At 42.2% G+C, this 12,970-nt stretch overlaps 3 protein-coding genes across 7 annotated transcripts in view; 2 read left to right on the plus strand and 1 right to left on the minus strand.

Moving 5' to 3' along the window:
• The window catches only part of LOC105457177 (rab GTPase-binding effector protein 1), a 6,709-nt gene extending 6,170 nt beyond the window's left edge, over positions 1–539 (minus strand). The window contains exon 1 of one of the 4 annotated variants that reach the window (XM_011701690.1): positions 36–538. In XM_011701690.1, coding sequence (XP_011699992.1) covers positions 36–78 — 43 coding nt within the window. In that variant the 5' untranslated portion in view covers positions 79–538. Of the gene's footprint in view, positions 1–35 lie in introns of all 4 variants that reach the window. The other 3 variants (XM_011701689.1, XM_011701692.1, XM_011701693.1) reach the window with 3 other exon arrangements.
• Positions 540–3,076: 2,537 nt separating this feature from the next.
• LOC105457178 (zinc finger FYVE domain-containing protein 1-like) lies at positions 3,077–9,003 on the plus strand. Of its 2 annotated transcripts, none has more exons than XM_011701695.1 (7): positions 3,077–3,593; positions 3,835–4,338; positions 4,427–4,693; positions 4,818–5,190; positions 5,263–5,521; positions 6,103–6,556; positions 7,448–9,003. In XM_011701695.1, exons 2-7 carry the CDS (start codon positions 3,867–3,869, stop codon positions 7,660–7,662), a joined length of 2,040 nt encoding a protein of 679 aa, XP_011699997.1. In that variant the 5' UTR covers positions 3,077–3,593; positions 3,835–3,866; the 3' UTR covers positions 7,663–9,003. The 2 variants fall into 2 exon arrangements, with proteins under 2 accessions (XP_011699997.1, XP_011699996.1); XM_011701694.1 differs by having other exon boundaries at positions 3,077–3,579.
• A 2,659-nt stretch (positions 9,004–11,662) lies between these two features.
• The window catches only part of LOC105457180 (forkhead box protein N3-like), a 7,682-nt gene continuing 6,374 nt past the window's right edge, over positions 11,663–12,970 (plus strand). Inside the window, 1 exon segment of the mRNA XM_011701697.1 lies at positions 11,663–11,778. Coding sequence (XP_011699999.1) covers positions 11,666–11,778 — 113 coding nt within the window. The 5' untranslated portion in view covers positions 11,663–11,665.

Consider the following 12,970-nt stretch of genomic DNA (forward strand, 5'->3'; position numbering starts at 1 on the left):
GACTTAGACAACAGGAACTACCGCCGGTGACGTACCGTTTCCGTTCGCTCTGATCGTCCGATCGTCCTGGTTCTCCATCGTTCGGCGATCACTCGGCGCGGACGAGGGCGACAATCTTGTCGGGATGGGTCACTGCCACGGACGCGGGGAGCATATCTCGGGGCTCAGCAGCCGGGACTGGTGGTCGTCTCTCGACGATGGCGATGCTGACGACGACGACGACAACGACGACGACGAGGATGATGATGATGATGACGATGACGGCATGCCGCTGGCCAGTGCGGTGTCACTGGCTCATAGCGACTCGAACGAAACCAGGACCCGACAACGCGAACGGAGGGACTCGAGATTGAAGACCGCCGACGATCGGATGGGAGGGAGGGGGAGGGGGAAATATCCACGGGGAAACGAAGAACGGAGAATCACCGGAATCGGCTTGGCTCGACCGTACAGATACACGGCGACTTTCGCTGGCGATTCGCTAAATCGGCTAAATGATGCGTCCACCACTTATACAACACACATATATATATACACGTATATATAATCGGTGAGACTCGCTCCTCTCCCGGCTGCACCTCCTCCTGGCCACCTCTCGCACTCCCGATTCTCCGTCCTTCTCCCTTCGGGGCGCGAACCCGCATCAATTCGCACCCCGTCGTACGCTCGTCTCCCTCGCGGGAGTGCAGAAAGTGCGAGGGAGTGCTGCTAGCTGCTCGGAGCGATGGAGCACCCCGTCAGCGCTCATCGATTAATATCGATCTCTCTCTCTCTTTCTCTTTGTTTTGATTATTCGAATCGATATTCGACTCTCGCTCTACGCGGAATGTCGCGCGAGTTTTGTCGTGCGAACTTTTGCGTTTTCTTGCACAAAGTAATTATAACAACTCAACAACTTACGATTGGATTTCTACTAGGGCTCCAAGATTCGTTCGGATTTGACGCCATCCGGATATCCGTTTATCCGAATTACGAATAAATGTGTGACGCTTCAAATTGGAGTTATCCGAATCTTTTTTAAGATACCCGAATAATAAAAGTATCGGATTTGGATCCGTATTTCGAATTCAAATCTGGATTCGCAACAAATTTAGATTCGAAATCGAATTTAAGTTTGTAGCGGATTTGGATTCGAATTTGGGTCTAAATTTGATAACTAAATATGAGAGTGAAAAAATGTTTTACAGCTAAAAGGGTATAGCTCTTTGAATATAATAAATAAAATAAAATGCATTTTTCAACCAACAAACTTATGTTATTTTAAAATTATAATAAAATAAAATACATTGCGGATGTATTTTATTCGAATTTAGATCCGAATCCTAACTCAAATCCGGGTCCAAACTCAGATCCGGATCCAAATAATTCGGATATCCAGATTACCCGAATAATCGAAATAATCCGGTTTTGAGATTCGAATTTAAAACGATCTCGGATATTCGAATATCTGGATATCCGAATACATATTTAGAAGCCCTAATAATTTCTACACTTATAGATTTAAAGAAGAGATAAAGGTGAAAAATCAATCGTATTAAAAAAATCGCCCAAGCCGCTTCTTTTCGTTGAACTTAAGACAAATTAAATATGTGTGCATTCTTCAAATCCTTTGATGCCTTTTCAAAAAAACTGCGCTTTCTTCGTGCCGTGTACATGTCACGTACTTTGCGACGCTTTGGAACTGTTAATTTCTTTATGGAAAAAAATTAAAATTGTTTTCATAATTATAATTTCGCATATTAATTTTTATAAATATCAATTTTTTATTTTATTCTTTTCGTTTAACGGATTAATTGGTTTCTGTGCATTTTAAGTTAAAAGAAATAATGGTTGCATAGCTGGTATGCCCGAATGTCTGAAAAAAAGGATCTATAAACATATATGTTGTAGTTCTCCATTCGTCTCACAGTCTGGACGAGAAGTGGCGGGATTTATTTAAATATTTTTATAATTTTTCTAATCCCTTAAAAAATAAATTAACAAACCACAAGTTGACCGGATCGGTTTTGATCGAGTTACAATTCTGTCACAATTAAGTTATTTCTCGCTTTATCTTTATTACTGTGTCTTTTTTATTGTATCAAGATAAGATATCTTAAGATAATTTAAGATAATCTTTCTTTGACTCGGTTCGATTCCTTTGCGAATTAGAAAATATCACCTGTTGAATATCGAACGTCGAGAAATATCACCGCCAAGAGCGGGTCTCAAAATCTGATTTTTTCGCTCGAATTTCAAAGATTTTTTTTTATCATTTATTATAGCTATTTATCTAAATTAATATTTAGCTATTTATCTAAATTAATATCTCCACACATCTCTATAAAGTCATAACCATTTCTGACTTTTCTTACAATTTCTTGTATAATTTTTCATAATTTCTGTATAAATTCCAAATTTTTTTAAATTTCTGTATTATTTTTTAGAACTTTTAATAAATTTCTCAGATTTATTTTACATAAATTTAAACACTTTCCAAAAATGCTCTAAGAAGATCTACATATCTTTTCTAGAATTCTTTATAGGTATATGCAAATTCTGAAAATATTCTAACAAAAAATTTCTCATTTAACAATTTTCTAAAGAAAACTCGTGAAGTTTAAAGAGGTTTAAGATATATTTTTAAAAATCTTCATAAATTAAAAAAATGAATAATTCTTAAAAGATACGAAAATTTCTTTTAAGGGGAAGAAAAAAGAATTTCGTGCGCGAAAAAATTTCCCTATATGCAAATCGCGAATGTCTATACAGGATTGCGTTCGCAGAAACGTCACTCGAATACCCTGATCGTGTATCATTTTATTTCCTTGTTCAATATTCGGTGAATAAAAAGGATAAAAAAAAAAACGATAAAAAGGAGAGCACTTGGATGATGTTTCAGAACGCAGCCTTATTGAAATGCGCCCGAAACACGATGCACCCAACAAATCCAACAATGCATGTTTTTTCCAAACGCGAAACAAAGAAGAAAGTCCCGCCGGTCGCGGTTCGAATATCGGCGAGGCCCGCGGAGGCGGGACGTTGCGGAAACGGAGGCTTATAAATAAAGCTTATAGCGATTTGCAGAATGCAGGGCACCCTGTATACGTATGTACACCGTTGACGCCGCATGGCGCGTGGCCGCGATAGAGGTGTAGATTCTCGCAGTCCTCGCGACGACGGGACGGGACGGACGTTAAAATTCCGGTTGAAGGTGCGGCTCTGGGCGTCGCGAACTCCGTCGCGAGAACACGTCCCGCGATCGACGCGCGTCGCGCGTCGCCCGCTCGTCTCCCGAAGGGTCGAGAACGTTGAGGGTCTCGGCAAGAAAAAAAAAAAAAATCATCTCCGCGCATGTAGACGACCGCTGCTAGTCGAGCCTTCCGCCCGGTCGGATGACTCACGACAGTTCGACGGTGACCGTGGCCGCGGGCGGCCGAGGGCGTGCAACGGCGACGCGATCGTCGCACGCGTCGATTCTCCCGAGTCACGATTCGCCTGCCGCCCGCCGCCGCGAGGTTCGGCTTACGTTCTTCCAGAGGCGCTAGAAAAACACAGTCCGCCTGCGCCGCCATCGAGTGTGTTTGGGAGTGAGGTGAGGTAGGTAAGACCAGGTAAGACCCGTTCCCGCCGCGTCTCCCCGGTGTGTGCGTTTTACGCAGTTGCGCGTGGTTGCGCGTGACGTGACCGCCGGAACAGTCGTGTCGTTCGGTTGTTTGCCCGTGTTGTGTCGGTCGCTCCTCCTCCCTCCTCCCCCCCCCCCCGCCAGTGCGCCGACGTCGAGGATGTCGTCGTCCCGCGCGGCGGTTCTGAACGACGGCGATTCGGGGTGTTGATCTGTTTCTTTTCCGAAGGGGGGAACGGCCGGTTCGCGCGACCATAGCGTCATGAGCACGCTGTGGAAACCCTGGTGCGAGACCCTGAACGTGGAACCGACCGATCCGGCGATCATGAAGAGCCTGGACAACAGCCTGGACAGCGATTTCGATAAGCTACCCGAGTTCAGTGCCGGCCTGTTCACCGCGGCGAAGGATCCCCCGATGATGAACTCCTGCGCCAAGTGCCATAATAACAATAACAAGAGTTTCCTGCTGTTCGACGGACGGGAGAGCCTGCAGGTGCCCGACGTCGAGGAGTTTCTGAAACGGTTGAATTGCACCGTGAACGGGGCTAGGGTCAAAGTTGTGTCGATATTCGGGAACACGGGCGACGGCAGGAGCCACACTATGAACCAGGTGTTCTTCAGGGGCGAGGAGGTATTCCAAATGTCCAGCGAGCAGAATTGTTGTACGTTGGGCGTCTGGGTGGCGTTCGATCCGGTTCTCAATGTCGTTTGCCTGGACACAGAAGGTTTACAAGGTATACTTTGTGTTGTTGTTATCAAGTAAAAGATTGCCCATGTCCGGTGGGTTCCACGAGAGGGCTTAACGTGCTGTTTACCCCGCAGGTGTTACGAGTTGTGAAAACGAACGGACGAGATTGTTGCTCAAGGTACTCGCAGTGTCCGACGTTGTGGTTTATGGAATTTACTCCGAGAGGCTAAACAGGGATCTGTTTACGTTTCTGGGCACCGCTTCGCACGCTTACAGTCACCACTTTAGGGCCGCCCTGCAAGCGATAGGGCAGAGGGAGGGGATCACCGCGTCGCTGAGCACCCTCGGACCAAGTATTATAGTGCTGCACGAGACCAGGCACACCGTACCTTTGATCAACAGTACATATTGCCACTCTCTCAGAATGACAGTAATTTCAAACTGAGAACTTCATTACGATTTCGACAGTCGCTTTGCCGTCCGTGGACGCGATTTGTATACATTCTGGCCGATTCCCCTTTACAGATGGCTCGGAGAGCGCGGAGGACATCCTGAGGGCTAGATTCGCGCAGATGGGCCTGAAAATCGACGCCTTCAGCTCGATCAAGTACGTCGGTCTGCAAACGGTGAACGACACGACGGATTACGAGGAGCTGCGGTCTGCGATTGAGAGCGAATTGAACAACACGACGGTTCGCTCGGCCAGAAAGCCGCACCTGGTGTACAACATACTCAAGAGCCTGAACGATCAGCTGTCGAGCGAAGTAGAAAACGTTTCCAATACTCTATTCCCAGAACAGTATTTCACTTGTCCCGTCAGGTGTCTGAGTTGTGACAATGGCTGTGGCAACAGCATGGGACACCTTAGCGAGGGGAAACCGCATAGTAGTAACATCAAGTTGGTATACGCTTTTATATGTCGCTTTAGTCGTACAATTCCTTGGATTTAATAGCGTTTGTTGTGTAACAGGTGCAAATTCCAGTGTCAGTATGAAAATTCGACATACATATGCAAGAAATGTTACAAGAATGGGAACGAGGTCGAGGTGAAGAGGCAGTATTACGAGGATAATCAGAGCAGCTGGTACAGTTTCGCTAAAACCGCCTGGTCAGGATACACGATAGACTGCCCGCACTGCGGGGAGATATACAGGAGCAGACAGTACTGGTATGGCAATAATCCAGAGGACGTTGCCATACGCAGGAAGATCACGCACGTGTGGAATACGGTAAGCGTGCGGGAACAAGGCTCTCGGCATTCAATATTCTTTTCATCTGTGCAATTCTAGAGCTGTTACTTTTTTTTTACTTCGAATACTTAAAGTTTCGAAGGTACCTCCGAAGTTACGAAGTTTAAAATTAATTTCGAAGTTTGAGAATTTTTTTTTTTTTTTAATTTTCTTAATTGGATTGTTTTATTAATCATTATCCTTTCTTATTTAAATATGTATCAAGTTTAATTATTAATTTGTAATATTTCGGGTTGTAATACTTTCAAATTTTTGAGTAATAATTTCGTATAGTTTGAGCATATATATTAATAATTCTTTTTATTTACATTATTTGCAAATTTTCTGAATAAATTTTTCATTTGCACGTATGTATTTTTCGAAACTTCGAAGACACTTTAAACTTTGAAGCCTAAAAGCTTTGAAAGAATTCGAAGATTTTAATGCCGAAGCTTCAAAATTTCGAATCTTCGAAGCTTCAAGATTCGAATGTCGAAGCCTTCGAAGCAAATCACCAGCCCTATGTAGTTTCTATCTCATCGTGAAATGATTTTGTTCTACATTCGTATATTCTCTTTCAGTCGAATCGCTCTATAGCACCTCAGAACACGGCGCAACGGGTCATCGATACCGTTTCGTATTTCACCGAGGCCGTGACAAACGTTTCTCTGCAGCCGACGAAAGCGCTGAAGGCCTGGGCCGCGGATCAAGTGGCGCCGTCTTATTGGCGGCCGAACAACGAGATAAAACACTGCCATCAGTGCAAGGTCCTATTCGGTCCGACGGACGACAAGCACCACTGTCGCGATTGTGGCGAGGGCTTCTGCGCGCCGTGCTCGTCGAGAACGAAATGCGTGCCCAACAGGAATTGGTTTTCGCCCGTTCGGGTTTGCGACACGTGTTACGAGAAAGAGACGAACTGTTCCAGCGACGATTCCCTCGAACCCGTCGAGGGAGACGTCGGCGTGCGTAAAGTAACGGAGCAAGTGGTGTCGACTCTTAATGCCGTCGGAACAGTTTTTACTTATTCCAAATGTGAGTAAAGGAGCATTACGGTTATAATTACTTATATATTATAAATTCGTACAATTCTCGTGAGGAAACGGTCCCTCACCGATTTCGATGGGACATTTTGTAGAGCTTGAAAAAAAATATTGGATACACTTTTTTTTACCTGCTTATCTCAAGGTTTAGAGATTTAAATTACTGAATGGAAGGGGGGAGGGGAGTAAATTAAAAATTTAACATACAAACAGTAATTTGAATATAGATCGCGTAAGTGAATATCACAAGTAAATTTAAGAGTGCCTTCTACGCTCACTGGATTCTAATAATATTTCTATATGAATTAGTGAAGACGTCACCACCTGGAAGTCGGGAAATTTCAGATTCAAATCCTGGCTGCAGTAATATTTTTTGCAGTAATTTCTTTGCAGTGTCTCAAAATGCTTATTCGCATCGGATTATTAAATAATGAAGATCAATTGTACTCTCGCTATTTCAACTTCAACTAATGATTGCAAGTCCAACATTAATTAATTCGGCACGCAGATTTAAATTGTTTTTAAAATCATATAGAAATATTAGGTACCAGAATTGTTGACCGTAGAAGACGCACTCAAATTTATTTAAAAATTTAACAGTTTCGATAAATGTGAATACATACAATTATAAAGAATATAAAAAACCAAAAATTTTTGTAAAATGTTTTTTTCATATTCATTTTGAAGATATACCAACTTTATTTTCATAAAATTATCTCAACCCCTAAACTTTGAAACCCTAAGCAGATAAAAGAAAAATACTTGTTTTTTTTTTTTTATGCTCTGTAACATATCCAAAGTCCATCAAAGTCGGTGAGGGACAGTTTCGACCGTTCCTTTGTCAGATAAACATTCTTTCTGAATACATTCTGTTTGTGCGCAGCGCTCATAAAAGATTCCGTACGACCATCCTATTGGATACCGGATGCGGAGGTGGTCAGCTGCTGCGTCTGCGAACGGGAGTTCTCCGGCGTGCTTTCTTTACACCACTGCAGAGCTTGCGGACGTGGCGTGTGTCAGGAATGTTCGCAACATCGTAAACCTGTACCACACCGAGGATGGGATCGTCCTGTTAGAGTATGCAACGCTTGCGTTTGAAATCGCATGCATTGATATATTTCTCGAAAAGAAAAACAAAAAAAATAGACCGAAGTCCAAAAATATAGAGATCTTGAAGAGTGAAAATATTCACTTGATAACGAAATAAATTTACTTATTTCGTGTAATTGCTTTTGAAGATAAACAGAAGCTGTACTTGACTTAACTGTGAATGTAGAATATCTTTTTGTATACCTAGCCAAATCGCAACTTGACGGTAGCTTTTTGAGCGGACTTTTTAATGTAACTAGCATATTTTAACTTTTTTAAATTCTAAATAAAATTCTCAACTTGATATTTTTTTATTTTCAACTCTTTGTAATGTGATGCAAATTATTTTACACCAGCCGTCCAGAATTTGTAATCGTGGCTTGAAGATGAAATGTGTTGATGTTCATGTCTATCGCCATTCCTACTTGTCACTTTATAATCGTTTTCGTGCATGACGCTCGATCTCTAGTTTCATCCAATTTCATTCTTTTGAAATTGAGCATCCTGAACGCTCTTTGAGAAAACAGTTTGTAAAATGAAGAATAGCAATAGACAAAGGAACTGAACACTAATACACTTCAATTTCAAGCCTGAAATTACAAACCCTGGACAGCACTGTTTTACATCATATGAGAACTTCAATGATGATATATCTGAAAAATACAATTTTGTTATACTTACATGTTTTTAATATTGAATATAAATAATGTATTTTATTTATATATATTTAATAACAAATGAGAACTTTGAAAAAAGACATTTTTACGATTCATAATTCGGGGGACATTAGAATTACTAAGTATATTGAATTGTATCGAAAATCTGAGGTTGTTTAAAAGCTGTATCTTTATTTAATTTCGTTTTTATAATTACAAAATAATTTTGTGATTATATAAATGTAAATAAGTGTATGATTGTGCCATATAATTGTGGTCATTACTATTTGAAAGTAACTAAGATGTATTTATCTATTGCTACCTTTAATGTACAATTTTGTATCTCTAAAAGATATATAGATCAAGATTACGCTTAAAAATTGTTTGATAAGCTGATTAAAGATTTTTGTTAACAATAGAATGTCCCCATATATAATACACGTTAGCGGTTTGTTGTACATATGTACAGTACTCTTGATCTTCTGGTAACAGCGATCGATAGTCGTAGGAAGGAAGATTGTTTACGAAAAGTGTAAATGGCTGTGACAATTGTTAATACCGGCGTAGCGTTTGGAGACGCGTTATTCGTACGGATCACACGATAGCGCGTCTTCAAACGTGGGAATTGTTTACTTTTATTTTGTTCTGTACATTACGATAAGCAGCTTGAAATAAAGTTCGAAACTCAAAGTAAGTCGCTGCCTTATTTTATTTCAAGTTTCCAACCATTGATACAGGAGGTACGATACGTCACCATAGGGTATTTCCCTGGAAAAACCTGGAAAATCCGAAATTTTCAAAAGCTTTTTCTTTTTTTCTCTCTAAAAATATATATTTGAGAGAAATTAGGATATTTTGGTAATATTATTGGGATATGCGCCATTTGATGAAAAATATAATAATTATTTAAATATAAATTATCTGGAACTCTCTAGGGCTCGATTCACAGTGACCTAGTTTGCACCGAGCATTTGATACGCGTAACTAATAGCTTTCTATTAAATTTTCTTAATTTCGATGATGCATGTTAACGTATACATGATATGTGTATTTAATTAATTATCTTAATGCATAGTGTATCAGATCATTCTTTAAATGCATGTAGAAGTTAAAAAAATTTTATAGAAAATGACTAATTAGTACGCGTATCAAGTGCTCGGTGTAAACTAAACCAGTGTCTTTACTAGGTTGAGGCACCGACGAGATGTCAATATAAAGATGTCAATCCTGGGCAAATTTTCGCGACTATCAAAGGAAATAATTGCAGATTGTCGATGTTATCGCACAATTATGCACAATTATTAACATAAATATTTAAATGATATACAACGTGTTTCGTTTTAATTGCCCCAGGCGAATAATTCGAAAATAAGACACGGAATCGAAAGATACTTAAGACAAAGTTGTATGACCTCAAGGAGGACATAAAATGGTACCAGTGGTTCCACCTTGGATGGCGTTCAAGGTCAGGGAAAGGTCACTTTAAATTTTTTAATTCCCCATTTTTCATTGCATATTCTTGTAGCTTACCTTGTGAGCTTTTCAAAACGCTATAATAAAATATTTTTTCATTAAGTACTTTTTGAGTTATAAGACTTATAAAGTTTTAAAGTTTCAGTACCACTGCAGCATTAGCATTATCCCAGGTGTCTGAACAATGGCTGAAACCTTTTGAATGCACTGTTCAAGATCATGATAACACATGTCAAGAGCTTGACAACTCATGTCCAGGTCAAGGCCATTAAAGGTTGTTGCTCTTATTTTTATTTTCGAAAATTATTTTTACTTTTTGAAAAAAGAGTGACAACCTCCAATGAGTATGACCTTGACATGTGTTGTCAAGCTCATGATCCTGAACAAATCTTTAAAAGATTTTAGCCTTTGTTCGGATACCTTGAATAATGCCGCTAGCGATACTGTAACTTTCAAGCGTTATAACTCGAAAAGTGCTTAATGGAAAAATATTTTATTATAGTGTTTTGAGAGGCTCTCGAGGTAAGCTACAAGAATATGCAATGAAAAATGGGGGATCCCATTCAAAAAGTGATCTTTCCCTGACAACGCCAAGATCAAACCATCAATGATATCGTTTTATGCCTCCCTTAAAGTCATACAACTTTTGTTTGAAACATTTTTTCGTATCTATCATAGTTTCCGAGAAATATTAATAGATCCTTTAAAATGGGACAGCCGGTATATTACCGTAAAATTACAATTTTTGTCTATACTTTAACCATCTTTATGGATAATCAAACACAGATGATAACTATAAAAAGGCAGTTGGTAAAATTAACTATTAGCAAGTTGTAAATATTATATGTAGGTATGTACATGTCGAAAAATCAGTCTAATAATTATAATAAATCATAAAATTAATATTATATCAATATATCATTGACTAATTGCTTTATAAATTTTAGCAATTGCTAAACAGCTACGCTAACTTCCGTAAGATTGTCGGTTTTTAATAGCCGATTGTCGATGACTATATATAGCTACTTGAACATTGCAATATTGCTGCAAAATGATCTGTGCCGTATGGATGAGTATTTAAATCTAATTCTACAAACTCGATATATTGTTTCTTCATGTTTAATTTACTAGTCTAGCCCATATAGCCACCAATGCCACCATAATTTCATAAGTATACAGAGTTGCAGAGCTTTTACATATCAAGCATATGTTGTCCTTGACTTGACAACTCTAGACGTCAGTAAGAAATGTGATTTAAGAAATGAAAAGATCTAAATTACAAAAATTTTTGTTCTCAGCAAACTCCGCGTCAGATTAGTACATTAATTATGCATATACTTTAATTTTGGAAAAGAAAATTATTATTCCAAATCTATTAAAGCACTTTACTTTTTTGCCCTGGATCTTTTTACATAGAACAGTCCTAAACCTTTGACAATCATAATTTAAACATATTTTACTAAAATCAATTTTTGAAGCAAGTTAGAGGTACGATCGAAGTCTCAAAAACTATATAAACAAAAGTGGCGTCCGTCGGTTTTTGAGACTTTAGGAGTTTTTTTCTGAAACGGTGAGTCGCTCCAGTAGGTTATATAGAGAACTTTTTTTTTTACTGACTTCAGACTGATGAGACCTTTCATTTGATACCACTTTCGAATCGGATTTCGAAGTACCAGATTTGAGGATAATTGCATTGATCTTTTTAGTGAAATTTTAGCAAATCATTCGACAAAACTTTTTCACCGGGATATTCAAGTAGGTATTTCAAGTCGCGCGCGTGCAAGTCGCGCGGCGGATCGAGGCGAGAAGGTGTCTATCGAATCGCGATATTCGCGACGATGCCCCCACGACGACCCGCAGGAGGGGTCCCCCCCATGCACGTGATGACGTCAGAATATGGCGTCCGATCAGCTGGATGTTGTGTAGAGTGTGCCTGCCTGCGATGCCTGCCGTCTCGCGAAGACTAACGGAGACCACCGTCTGCCCGCCGTGATACGTGAGTTTATCTCGACGCGCTGTCGGCGATCGTGCTCGTCCCGATTCCCATTCTCGAGGGGGCCAGTATCCCGCGGGAGGAGAGCCGCGGCACACGCGAGAGAGTCTCGCGAGAGTCGCGAGTGCGGACGCGGCGCCAGCTAGAGAGAGAGAGAGAGAGGGTGAGAGAGAGAGAGAGAGAAAGAGAGAGCGAGACGCGTAGACGCAGAAGTGTATTGTACGCGCGGATGGTACTCCGGACTCCGGGAGGCGCACGACTCCACGGCGACGACGACCGTCTCGCCGCGCACGTGAGACACGCGCCGTGCGTTCGTAACACGTTCTCGTCCGACGCGGACGAGGCGTGTAATCGCCGCGCGTCGCGCGAGTGTCCGATCCGCGGGTCGTGGAGTTCGCGACGTGGCGCGACTCGGCCTGAAAGTGCGCGGCCTCTGGAGCCTCTCCAGGTCGTCGAGAGAATGAGAAAGTAAAGTACTCAAGACGTAACGTCGAGGAGAGGAATGAGCGAGGTGAAAATCGGGTGAGCGAGAGAGAGAGAGAGAGAATCGGGCCTGCTAACCCGCATCCCGTCCGCGCCCCATTTCTTCGCGAATCCGCGGCGGCGATTCGGTTTATCTTATGTAATTCCCGCGAGTGCATCCGCGCCGCGCCGCTCCGCGAACGCCGTCCGCGCGTCGTGCGTGCGTGCGTGCGTGCGTGCGTGCGTGTGCGGCGAGAGAGCGATGCCGTGGCCATTTTCGCGTTTGCCCCCTCGCGTTTCGTAATCGTTATCAGCTCCATATTTGAATTCAACAAGTAATGCAGGTCGCCACGCGCCCCGCGAGTCGCCGATTTCGGTGTGCGAATCCTCTCCGCCGCGCCCCCCCTCTCCCCGGGACGGAGCGCCGGGAAACTCGCCGCGCGGTTCCCGATCGCGCTCCGTTTCCTCTCCTCGCGCGGCGCGAAGAAACGAAACGGGAGGCTGCAGATGCGAGCGAACTCGCGGTGCGCGGATCGTCGAGGAACGGGCCGGAATCGCGTGCCTCACGTGCTCTCGTCGCGACGCGACGTCGACCGACGTCTGGACTCTGGATGAGATCGCGGAGACCGCGGGGCCGCGATTACGTGCGCGCTGCAGATTCTCGAGTCACGCCGAAGACCCGATTTCTCGCATAATGGGGGCCCGTGATATTTCTCGGGATGGAAGAAGGGGC

This window comes from Wasmannia auropunctata, unplaced genomic scaffold (genome assembly GCF_000956235.1).
Source record: "Wasmannia auropunctata unplaced genomic scaffold, wasmannia.A_1.0 LD335346.1, whole genome shotgun sequence".
NCBI lineage: Eukaryota > Metazoa > Arthropoda > Insecta > Hymenoptera > Formicidae > Wasmannia > Wasmannia auropunctata.